We start from the raw sequence: 12,924 nt of genomic DNA on the forward strand, positions 1-12,924 counted from the left end.
TTTCGCGGTTACTGGTCTAGGTCCGATCTTTGAAGCCTCTCCACACCAGAGGATGACAAACTGCCGCCAGAATGTTCAAAGTAGCCATTGCGGATGTGTTGCTTGTCGTAGCTCTCATTGGCTTTCCTCTGCTGCCTGTGGGAGAGCCTTGAGTGCCGGTTCTTTTATGGCCTCGAAAACTGTGGCTCTAGCTTCCTGTCGGACAAGCTGTGGAGAGGCGCGTCACTGGTTTGTGCAGGGGCTATGCTGCTCGTTTGTCGCAGAGGTTGGCCCGTGCCCCTCAACTTGAAGGCTCCGAAATTTTTGGGTGTCTCTGGAACACTCTTGCTCTCAGGAGCCTAAACCAGTAAAAGAATGAAAAACAGACAAACAAAGTACTTTATGCTGCTAATATGGAACACATAACAACACTGTGACTGAAGCACTGAGGACCGAAAAAAAACTGTGCTTGGAATGCAGCTAAAACCTTAGATATGGTGCAAAAAATTAAAAATTAATTTCTGCCCTCTCCCAGGGCAAATGAGTTAAAGCAGCACTGTTAAATCAGTAATATGTTAGAAGAGTGTGGACATAGAATGTTGAGGTAACAATTTCTGTCCTGTCCGACTTCTGTGTATGCATCAACATGCCCCACAATAGCAGTAAAAACAAACATTTTTTAGGCCATATCTAAATTTAATCTTACGCACTCACGGCCAGTTGACTTAACTTCAACTAGTTTATGAAATCAGCAGCGTGACGTGAAGAAGGCTCTTCAAGCTTCTCCACCGTTTAGAGTGATATGCAGCTACTGGCAACTGACGTGCTACTGACTGCATGTTCATGACACCAGCTAGTTATCAGCGATTTGCAAGTTTATCTGATCACCAGTTTTGTTTGCCACAGTGCTCGTTGATGCCACAGAAATTCTTAGAACAAATGATAAAATAATTGTTTGTTGTGTATTGAACAAAAAGAAGTACCACAGGGAACATTTTGTCAATAAAGAAAAAATTAAGCTTCAATTTGGAGCTTCGACCGCCTAAAATAACCTCAAACACTTTGAAAAGGTGCAGAATAGATCGAGTTTTAAAGGGACAGCGAACACAAACTCAAGTTAGCTTATCACAGTCGATTACAGAATTCTAGCAACAAAGGGGCTATTTTTGCCAGAAAAGGAGCTCTAGTATGCTAGAAATATCTCAGAAAAGGAGTACAGTTATTGCCACACCAGGCGATTTTCGGAAGCAAAGTGTGATGTCGTCAAGTACTTCTCTTTTTCTGGATCTCTTATTCTAGTTTGTTCTGCCACGTACTTTCAGCTAGCAATCATGGAGTCTATAATGTTCTCGACGTCATCACCAACATCCGAGTTTTAATAGAGTGGCGGGTAAAAAATTCCATTTTCGATCACAAATACCTTGGAAATAAATACACCTTCTTCTGCTGAATGAATATCAGCACACTCATAAAAAGGTAAATGCACCTGCACTTAGAAAAAAAGTTGGGTAGGGTTGTCCCCGGTGCCCCATTGAAGAACATTACACAGTCAAAATTAATCCACTGCAGCCAGATGTCTTGTTCTCACGTTATTCACTCCATCCTGCACCCATTCCTTTACAATACTCTTCATGCGTCCACTGTGATTAAGAATTATTGTTCCGTTTCTTTGCTCATAGCCATTCTTCCACCGAAGGCAGTCATATTTTCTTCAACTGCTCACCTCCACATAATCTCAAACAGGAGTTGAGTTTAACTATTATAAATAGGCTATGAGAAGACGAAATGTGCAGTAACCTCACTTTTGGTGGACACATCAATCACCTGCATGACCAAACGAAGTGAAAGATGTCGGCCACCTCCCCACAAAATGAGTAGCGGCCGTCGAAACAAGAGTCAAAATGCTTAAGAACCGTACAGCATAGCAGGGTGTTTGTAAAAAGCCTAAGGAGAGTTCGTTCCTATTTTTAACCTGCAGTACCATACATGTGAAAAGACGATACCACAGCGGTAAAACGAAACGTTAAGTTGCCCCAAATTAAAAAAAAGAACGCGTGCTGCTTTTCCGAAGGTGCGGTGTATGCGACGTGCACACAAAATTGTCGGGTTATATTCGAACGCGGTGCGTCCACAGTAGTGTGTCGAACAGCGTAGCGATGTACGTGCCAGCCCAGCACTGCGCGTGTGTGCGTAGGAATGGTGTGTGCGAGGCGGCAGCGACGATGAGAGTGGCGAGCATAAAGAGCGGAGAGCTGACGTGTCTGAAAACCGAGGTGTGGTGGGAAACAGCGCAGCGCAGATCAGGTCATTCAAGCGTGGAGGTGGCAGCCGTCGGACGTTGGGTCCATGCTGGCGTGACCTCTCTTGGATCACCGAAGCAAACCTACTGCGTTCCTTGCAAGCATGGAGGTGGCAGCCGATGGAATGAGTGTCCGTGCTGCCAAAAGGCACCCTTGGATAGCCTGATTTAAGCCTCCTGCGTTTCGGGCCGCCGTCGATGGTCTCGGTTACACATATGCTTTGTGCTGCTGACGGGAGTCCACCGGCGTCTCCCTTTGGTCCTCTCCACTCCTACCACCACCTGGTGCTCTTCCGCCGCTTCCTTCTACACAGCGCCAGCGACGCTTCCCATTAAAATCACCCGCGTCCGCCCTTTCTGCAAGGCATCCCTGCTTCACCTGGGATGCTGAGTACCTGGTGAGCACTTTACTTTATTCTGTAGTGTTCTACGCGTGTTGAATGGATGTTTTTCTTGCTATTTTCCTTTTTTATTGGTCCTTCTCCTTTAAATGATACATACGGCTTCGTTTTGTTTTCTTTGATATCTTTGTTCTCTTTACTTGTTCGAACCTGCACGCGATAGTGTTCCCCTTCGGAAAGTTGGGGACGCGCTACCCATTCACCACACGCTCCTACGACTGACAATGCATTGAATGCGAGTGGACACGGCAACCCCGTGGTGACAATGTCAACTGATGTGCCACTATTTGTGCAGGTACTTACCGGATTCTTTTCCATCGCCTTGGGCCGTGCAGTAAGCGCAGACAGCGGCTTCAATCGTCACCCAGCTTCTGCCGATGCCTTTCGACTGCCGTGCGCGGGGGGCGTACATTTTTCACACTGCGAGCTGCTGTCGTGGCACGTGGATACTACCTTCTGCGCACCCTCTTCGAGCACAGCGACGTCATCCACACTTCCAGCCCGGATTTTGCCTATAAAAGGAACGCCTGCGCCTTCCATCAGCAGTGGACACGGCAACCCCGTGGTGACAATGTCAACTGATGTGCCACTATTTGTGCAGGTACTTACCGGATTCTTTTCCATCGCCTTGGGCCGTGCAGTAAGCGCAGACAGCGGCTTCAATCGTCACCCAGCTTCTGCCGATGCCTTTCGACTGCCGTGCGCGGGGGGCGTACATTTTTCACACTGCGAGCTGCTGTCGTGGCACGTGGATACTACCTTCTGCGCACCCTCTTCGAGCACAGCGACGTCATCCACACTTCCAGCCCGGATTTTGCCTATAAAAGGAACGCCTGCGCCTTCCATCAGCAGTGGACACGGCAACCCCGTGGTGACAATGTCAACTGATGTGCCACTATTTGTGCAGGTACTTACCGGATTCTTTTCCATCGCCTTGGGCCGTGCAGTAAGCGCAGACAGCGGCTTCAATCGTCACCCAGCTTCTGCCGATGCCTTTCGACTGCCGTGCGCGGGGGGCGTACATTTTTCACACTGCGAGCTGCTGTCGTGGCACGTGGATACTACCTTCTGCGCACCCTCTTCGAGCACAGCGACGTCATCCACACTTCCAGCCCGGATTTTGCCTATAAAAGGAACGCCTGCGCCTTCCATCAGCAGTGGACACGGCAACCCCGTGGTGACAATGTCAACTGATGTGCCACTATTTGTGCAGGTTGGTGGACGAAAATATTGCTGCCGTAGCAACTGCCTTTTTTTGATCGTGTTGCCGTGTCCACGCACATTGCTGGTTTGCTTTAGTGATTGTATCTCAATTGTAGGCCTGTTGCTGAAGTTATCCGGTGATGTTGAGGAAAATCCTGGCCCGGATACAATGGAAATGATTCAACAAGTAATTGCTTCTCAAACTGAAATCCTCAGCAAATTAAGCGAAATACAGGAAAACCAAACATCGTCTGAAGCAAGAATTCTGGACATGCAATCCAGGCTGTCTGCTATAGAACAAAAGCTACAAACCTTTGACGAGTCTCGGGATAGGCTTTCGAAACTAGAAACTTTTGCTGAAAGATGTGAAATAGAAATGACTACAGTTTCGAGAAAACTTGATGAGTTGGAAAACCGCTCGCGGCGCAATAACTTGATTGTACGCGGAGTCAAGGAGGAGGAATCAGAGAGTGAAGAGGACCTACTACAGAAAGTAAACAATGACATCTTTGATAAAATTCTGAAACAAAGGGTGGACACTATTGAAAGGATTCACCGACTTGGAAAGAGGGAACCAGGTAGAGACCGTCCGATTATTATTAAACTTACTGACTTTAGGGATAAGATGAAAATAATGAGTAACTGTTTCAACCTAAAAGGCACTCAGTTTAGCGTAAATGAAGATTTTTCTAAAAGGGTTGTGGAAATACGAAAAAATCTTTGGAACTCCTGTGCCGATGAACGAAAGAACGGCGTGAAAGCTAAGTTAATTTTTGATAAGTTAAAAGTCAAGAATACCTTATACGCATGGAACGAGGAGACCAAGCAGCGGTTCAAATGCCAGGTTGCCACTAGCACTAGCAATGAGTGACTAAACAATCATAAGACGGTCTGCTTTAAAATTATAAATGTGAACGCTAGGAGCATGCTTAACAAGGTTGACGCCATAGAAAGTATATGCCTTGAACATGAACCCGATATTATGGTAATCACAGAGACATGGCTACATAAAGATATTAGAGACTGTGAAGTTGCTCCCCCAAACTACTCCATAGTACGAAAAGACCGTGAAAGGAGGGGTGGCGGTGTTGCAATACTGGTTAAGAGTAATATAGTATTCTCAGTTATAGAAGGGTTTGATGATTTAGAAACTGCATGGATTAAAACCAGACTGAATGGTCGTACTGTCTTAGTGGGTGCTTTCTACAGAGCTCCTAATTCAACCATAGACGTGCTTGATAACCTAAAAAGGTTACTGGACCTAAATGTACACTTTGGTGACAATATTATGCTGACAGGTGATTTTAATTTGCCAGGAATTGATTGGATGTCGCTTTCTCCCGGCAGAGTTGATACAGCTAGCAGTGAACATCTGATCGAACTCGCCTATTGCTATGGTTTGACTCAGATTGTTGAAAAGAGTACGAGAGTATGTACGACAACATCCTCGATACTAGACCTTGTCTTTTTGTCATCTGGTCTACTAGAGTTTTTGCTGAGTTGTGATGTTGAAGAAGGATTGTCTGACCATAAAATGGTGATTATGTCGCTCAAAATGACTCACGAAATATGTCACAAATCTTGCAGAAAGACTGTTTTGAATTTTGCGGCTGCCGATGATGTCGGATTACTGGACTACCTTGAAATCTCGTTTGATGAATTCATGTGTTTATATCAAGACGGACTTGGCACAGATAAGTTGTGGGATTTTTTTGCAAACATGACAGCGAAAGCAATTGAGATGTTCATTCCTAAAACCACGAAAATAACAAAAAGGAAGCATCCTTGGATTAATAGAGACATTATTCACAAAAAACGACAGCTCAAAAGGAAACGAAAAAGATGCTCACAATACCCAAGCCCTGAATTAAAAACCTCCATATGTCGTATGAGCCAAGAGTTAAAGCGACTCATCAAAGAAAGTAAAAATACCTTTTACAGTCAGACTCTCACCAGATTTCTTACTGAAGCGCCCAGTAAGTTCTGGCGATATATAAATGGCGGCGGTAAAACTCACCGTTCTAATGAAGAAGAGAGCCCCCAGAGGGCTGAAAGTTTTAATTCATTTTTTGCATCTGTTTTCACTGAAGATGACGGCGAATCACCGTTTTTTGAGCCTCCAGGTTGCCCTCCTATACCCGATTTAGAAATAAGTGAAGAAGGAGTTCTGAAACTCCTTTTGAATATCAACACTAAAAAGAACTCAGGACCGGACGGTATCCCGAATGAATTCTTATATAGATATGCAGAGTGGAATTCTAAATTTCTTACCAAAATCTTTCAATCGTCTATCGACAGTAGTTGTGTTCCCATTGCCTGGAAATGTGCGAAAATAGTGCCTGTGCATAAAAATGGTCCCACTTCTAACGTTGAAAATTATAGACCCATTTCCCTCATTAGCACGTGTTCCAAGTTACTCGAACATATTATGTACGCTCACTTATCAACTTTTCTTGAGAGTAACAATCACCTATTTGTAAACCAGCATGGCTTCCGCAAGGGGCTTTCTACCATCACACAACTCACGGAAACTGTACATGATCTTTCTCAGTCAATTAATTCCCGCATGCAAACAGACATCATAATTTTGGACTTTGCAAAGGCGTTTGATAAGGTTTCGCACCCTAAGCTATTACTAAAAATCAGTGCCATATTTAAAAATGAAACTATAACTAAGTGGTTCAGGTCATATCTTTCGTCTAGAGTACAGTATGTTCAGGTTCAAGAGTATAAATCCAACATCATGCCAGTCGATTCCGGTGTTCCCCAGGGCAGCGTTCTGGGCCCTCTCTTGTTTTTGATCTTCATCAACGACTTGCCTGTTGGTTTGAGCGTTCCAGTTAGACTGTATGCAGATGACTGCATCGTTTATAAACAAATTAATACTCCAGAAGATCAGGCAGAACTCAATCAAAACTTGCAGAAAATACATGAATGGTGTAGGGTGTGGCAGATGGTATTAAATTCAAACAAAACAGTTTTTATGACCATTACAAGAAAGAAAACTGTCCTTGATTACAGTTACAGCATTAATGGTAGATTACTAACTAGAGTAAGTAATTTTAAATACCTTGGAGTAACACTCACATCTGACTTACGCTGGAATTCACACATAGATAATGTATGTACTAAGGCTTCCAAGGCACTCTGGAGCTTGAGACGCAATATGTGCAGTGCAACTCCTGAAATAAAAAGTCTGGTTTTCAAAAGACTAGTTAGGCCTATCCTCGAATATGCAAAAGTTGTCTGGGACCCATACACTGCTTCCAACTGTTCTAAGCTGGAAAGAATCCAGCGTCTCGGAGCAAGGTTTATATTTAATAGGTATCGTTATTCTGATTCTCCAACTTCTTTGTGTAAATCTGCTGATTTGCAAACACTTGACATTAGAACCAAAGGCGACAGACTCAAGTTTCTTTTCCAGATCGCTAACCACTACTTGAAAATCGATCAAACAAAATACTTTGAAATTAAAACAGGGGAAACATCACGCCATCGTCACAGTTTGTACATCCCAATGCCGCCTGTCAGAAATGATTGCTTTAAATTTAGTTTTTTCCCGAGAGCCATTAAGGAATGAAATATGTTACCAAACTCCGTTGTCACGTCACAATCACTAAGCGAATTTTTAGATAAACTGCACAAAATTTTTTTATGTTCTGCTTGATTTCTATGACAATGTTTTCGTTTTGTTCAAGTGGCAAACACAATTATGTATGAAATTTAGTGTTGATCTCAGTGTTTGTTTAATGTGTTCTTTTTCTGTTTCAAGTTTGATTTCCACTCCTGTAATAGCCCGCCCAGGGCTGACAGTATGAATAAATGAATGAATGAAAATGAATGAACGGATTATTACGTGACGGCCAGAGGAAGAATAAGACGGGTTGAATGATGGCAATGAGATGATTTAGTGGCCGTTGGCCTAGCGCGAGCACTCCGTCCCGCACCACTGCCAGCTTCGTCTTCTTCGTCGCACTACCAGGGGCCAACGAGCGATCATCCCGATCTGTGTCAAAGATACGCGCGAAGTGGTGATGGGCTTGAGAGGATGGTTGAATAGGAAAAAGAAAGTGGAGAGGTGGTGGTGGTGGAAACATTTATTGCCAAATACCGAGGGGGGCAAACCCCCTAACATGGCACGAGGCAACCCTTAGGGGGCTGCCCTTACAGGGCAAAGGACAGCCTTTGGAGGGCTATCCGCTTCAGGGCATCAGTAATTATCCGGAGCTTGTCAGCAGCAGCGGAGCTGGCCAGGAGAGTCTCCCAGTATGACTCTGCCGTGGTGGGGAATGGAGAGTGTGGGAAGGCAGGACATCTGAGGAGGACATGAAGGAAATTTCCCGGTTTCCCGCAGAGCTTACAAAAAGAAAGGAATTGATCGGGGTAGCGGGCATGAAGGACAATAGGGTAGGGAGCAGTTCGGGTCTGGAGTCGGCGCCAGTGGGAGGCCTCGATTAAGGTTAGGGAGGGAGCCGGTGGTGCGTAAACGCGCCGGGTATCTCGGTAGTAGGGAAGAATATCTTTCGACGTAAGCAGACGCTCTCGGGATGGCGGAGGAGGTCCAACTCCGGCCCGGAAAGTGAGACCTCGGGCGAGGGAGTGGACCTCCTCGTTACCCGGGAGGGATGAGTGTGCGGGGGTCCCGATAAGGGTTACGGGGTGGGTGGGGTTCCAGAAGCGTAGAAGCCGAGCCGCGGTGCGGGATATTAGGCCTTTGGCGAAATTGGATAGGGCGGATTTTGAGTCAGCGATAATTTTGGTGGCAGAGGTGGAGGCAAGAGTGAGTGCAATGGCCGCTTCCTCTGCAATTTCCGATGAGTCTGTGGTGACGGTTCCTGATGCGATTAGTCGGGCCTGAGAATTAGCGACGGCGAGAACCATGCGGGAGCCCGACGAGTACGCTGCCGCATCCACGTAGGCTACCTCGGGACTGTTGCCGTAGAGCTTGTGCAGGGCTTTGGCGCGGGCTGTCCTGCGTTGTCCGTCGTGCTCGGGGTGCATGTTCTTAGGGATTGCAAGGATGATGAGATGGAAGCGTAGGTCTGGAGGTATGGGAACCCGCTTGGTAGGATGGGTGATCGAGGTGATACCTAGCTGACAGAGTAAGTGCGGCCTGCCACGGTACTCGACAGGAGAGTCAGCTGTGCTGTTAGGATGGCTTCTACCAGCTCCTAAAACGTGTTGTGGGTACCGAGGTTGAGCAGCCGGATAGTGTAGGTGCTGGGGGTAGGCGGAGGAAAACTTTCGTGCAGCTCCTGAGGAGCGCGGTGATGCGGTCCCGCTTCTTCTGCTTTAGGGGAAGGTAGGGGAATGAGTACGCCGTGCGGCTCATGATGTAAGATTGGGTGAGGCGGAGAGTGTTCTGCTCTCGCAGACCCGCGCGCCGGTTCGCTACGCGCCGAATGACGGGGTGGCTTGTTGGGCTTGGGTCTGGAGAGTTTGGATGGCGTTGCCATGCGTGCCGTGGGAGTGAAGGACGAGGCCCAGGATGCGAATCTTGGAGACCAGGGGAATGGGGTGGTTTCCTAGAGTGAGTGAGATGGGAGGGTTGGCTTGGTCGTGCGGCCTGGGGCGGTAGAAGAAGAGTTCTGATTTAGAAGGAGAGCAGGCTAGGCCGCGCGTGCTAGCGTATGAGTCGATGATGTTGAGGACCGACTGTAGGTTGTGTTCCATGTCGGCATAACTGCCTCGATTAGCCCAGATAGTGATGTCGTCAGCATAGAGGCTGAAATGTATGTCGGGTACTTGGGCGAGTTGGTGGGCGAGAGGATAGGAGACAGTGCAGCACCCTGAGGGGTTCCCCGTGCTCCCAGTGAGACACCGGACAGCCGGTGGTCGCTCATGGTGAGTGTGGCTGTTCGTTCGGACAGGAAATCGCGGACGTAATTGTACATCCGCGGGCCTACACCTAGGACGTGGAGGCCCTCTAGGATGTCTGCGTGGGTAACGTTATCGGAAGCTTTTGTTAGGTCGACGCCGAGGATAGCCTTGGTGTCGCCCGCGGGGGAGTCAAGGATGTGGTGCTTGAGCTATAGAGAGATGTCCTGAGTGTACAAGCCCGGGCGGAAACCAAACAAGCAGGAGGGGCGCTGGGAGCGCGCGACGTGAGCAGACGTGTGTCTCCGGCTCCGCCGATTTTCGGCTCGGGCCACGTCCCAAATCATTCTACCCCGGCAAAACTGGCGTCAAACGAGCCGGAAAACGAAGCGGAACACCTGGACTCTGAATTTGTCCAGGTAGGCCAATTTTCTCTAAATTTACGGCCGTTTTTCGACCGACCACGTCGGCGCCGTCGTTAAGCCTAACGGCGTCGCCAACGCCTGGCCTTGTGGAATTGGCCCTCCGAGGAAAAGATGGCGACTTCCGCGCAAGAAGGGCGCGGCTACGATCCTGAGGCGATGTTGTGGACCTCGGTGCCCACCACCGGAGATTCAAATTCGACGGTTACTCCCAAAATTCGGAGTCAAGCTTTGCTTCAAGCGGCTGCACGCCGCTCCCAAGACAAAGCCCAGATGGCGGCGTTCGGCGCCGCCCCGGCCGCCGGTTCGTCGGTCGGAAACGTGAACGCTCCCGCGACGCGCCCCACGGGAAGCAAGGACAAGGCGTTCTCGAAGTGGAAACCGCGTCCAATACCCAAACCGACACCTGAAGACTACGTCATAGTTATAAAGCCCCGAGAAAGCGTTTCTCTTCACGAGGCGTTCACAGAAACAGGCTACGGCACTGCCATTTCAGCGTACCTCGGGTTGAAACGGGCCCGCGCCATCTCTGTTCTACTCTCACGAGAGCAAAACCTCATCATTATGCATACCCCGGACATCGAGGCGGCCGACCAGCTTATCGGGGACTTCGCAGTAAATTCCGACAGTGGGTCGATCCCGCTTCGGGGTTACCTAAGACAAGACGGCGGCAACATGTGCCACGGCGTGATCGTGGTCCGTAACTCGGACACCACGGAAGCTCTTAAAGACTGAGTGTGCTGGCGCGCCGGCACCATCCTGGAAATCCGGAAGTTCGGGACATCCAACAAAGCACGCATCACTTTCGCGGGTAAGGAGAAGCCCCGTTACGTACATTAAGACAATATGGTCGTCTCTGTGAGAAACTACTACAAAACTATCCCGGCGTGCGGCCAGTGTGGGGTCGTCGGGCATCGCGCTGATGCGTGTCCAAACCTGCGATCGAACATTTGTGGACTCTGCGGATTCCAAGCTCTGCTAGTGGAGGGGGTGCGGGCTCCTCACAACTGTGTGCCCCGGTGTTCTCTGTGCGGTGGCTCCCATGCCACCAACTCTCGTGACTGTGCAGCAAAATTCCGCACACCCAAGACGAAAAAGAAAAAAAACGGCGTCCAAGAAGAAAAGGCGCTGTCTTGGGCCTCCCGGCGATCAGCATGGCCAGGAAATCTCCAACACCGAGAGCCCACCTACCGGAGGTGCTGCAAAACAACCATCCAAGGTGTCGCCACCACACGGCGGACTAGCGAAACAGTCGACAGAAATGCGCGGTGATACCAGGGCCTGGGTCAACGCAGTCAAAAATGGCCACCAGGTGAGCGGTTCGGGTGGGGCTGCTTCTCTCCCCCTTTTCACTCCCTTTCCAAGGGCGCTTAGCGCCGAGCAAGATCAAATAGCAGCACTCAGGGCCCAAAATGAGATGCTGCTAAAGAAAATTAACGAATTGGAATCTAAAATCAACCCGTCTTCTTCTCCCCCCTCGCCTCCCGCGGCTGAGGTAATGGAGAGTGAGCTCGTGGTACCGAAGGCGGTAACAAGTTTGGAGGCCGCATTCGAGGCCCGCCTCGGGGCCACAGAGGCCCGATTCGCCACTATAGAAAATCAAATTTCAATGACGGTAAACGCCATCTCCAAATTGCAAGAGACAATCCCCGCGATGATTGCCCAACAAATTGCGAATTCCTTGCGCTCCTCGCGCATGCCCGGCGATCCCTTGCCCGGCCGCCCTCACAAAACTTCTCGACGCACCCCCGAGGTACCCGACGACAACTGCTCACTCTCTGGTATGGAGGATACCCCCCTTCCTGCGAGTGTTGGCTCCGGAGCAGTGTCAGTACAACCCCTCCTAAATATAAATGACCATGGCGAGCAGCCCTAAGATCAGGCGCTCCCCAAGCGCCAATTCGGCCACCCCCGTCCAAATTGTCCAGTGGAACTGTCGGGGCTTCCGTTCTCGCGCAAAGAGGGCGGATCTCCGATTTTACCTTTCAACTTTCGATTCTCTTCCCGCGGTGGTTGCCCTCCAGGAGCCAGGGAGTGGCGTCACCCTCACAAATTACATCCCCTTTCAGCAGGACCCCTCTTCCTGCGTCTGCGTGCATAAAAATTATACAGCTAATCTAGTTGACTTGGATCTTTACACAGAATATTCCTATGCGATGGTGACACTTCTTCCGCTCAAGAAACAAGATGCACCACTCCACGTACTCAACATATACTGTTCCCCCAAACTAAAAAATGTAACGTTCGCAGCACTCTTTAGCCGCGCTCTAAAGGCTGCGGGCAGGGACCCCCTGGTGATTGTGGGCGATTTCAACGCCCGCAGTACACTATGGGGATACGTGCGTGAAAAGAAGCGGGGACACAAGCTAGCGGAACTCGCGTCCACGCTGGGCCTGACTCTTCACACTGACCCTGCATATCCAACGCGGCTGGGTAATTCCGTGACCCGGGATACATGTCCGGATCTCACCTTTACCAAAAACATTGTACACGCAGAATGGATCAACACCGAGGAAACCCTCGGTAGTGACCACTGCCTTATCACTACCACCGTAAGGACTAAACCATTGGCAAGACCCCACGCACAAGCTCGGCTTCCAGACTGGAATAAGTTCCGGCAAAACTACATCAATTCGGCGTCTATCCACGAACAAGGCTACCACGCGTGGGCACAAGGACTGGTTACACACCTTCGTTCGGTGGAAACACAAATTCAGCTCTCGGAGGCCACTCCGGAGGTGGACAACCACCTTCTGCACCTCTGGGAGGCGCGGCACAGCCTCGTCCGCAGATGGCGCCGCCA

The 12,924-nt window shown here is 49.0% G+C and overlaps 1 protein-coding gene across 1 annotated transcript; it reads left to right on the forward strand.

The window, feature by feature from the left end:
* The first annotated feature begins 2,922 nt into the window (after window positions 1-2,922).
* Window positions 2,923-5,079, forward strand: LOC144116269 (uncharacterized). Its single transcript, XM_077650987.1, has one exon. It carries the CDS (start codon window positions 2,945-2,947, stop codon window positions 4,751-4,753), a length of 1,809 nt encoding a protein of 602 aa, XP_077507113.1. The 5' UTR covers window positions 2,923-2,944; the 3' UTR covers window positions 4,754-5,079.
* The last annotated feature ends 7,845 nt before the right edge of the window (window positions 5,080-12,924 follow it).

Source organism: Amblyomma americanum, chromosome 1, assembly GCF_052857255.1.
Source record: "Amblyomma americanum isolate KBUSLIRL-KWMA chromosome 1, ASM5285725v1, whole genome shotgun sequence".
Classification (NCBI taxonomy): Eukaryota; Metazoa; Arthropoda; class Arachnida; order Ixodida; family Ixodidae; genus Amblyomma; species Amblyomma americanum.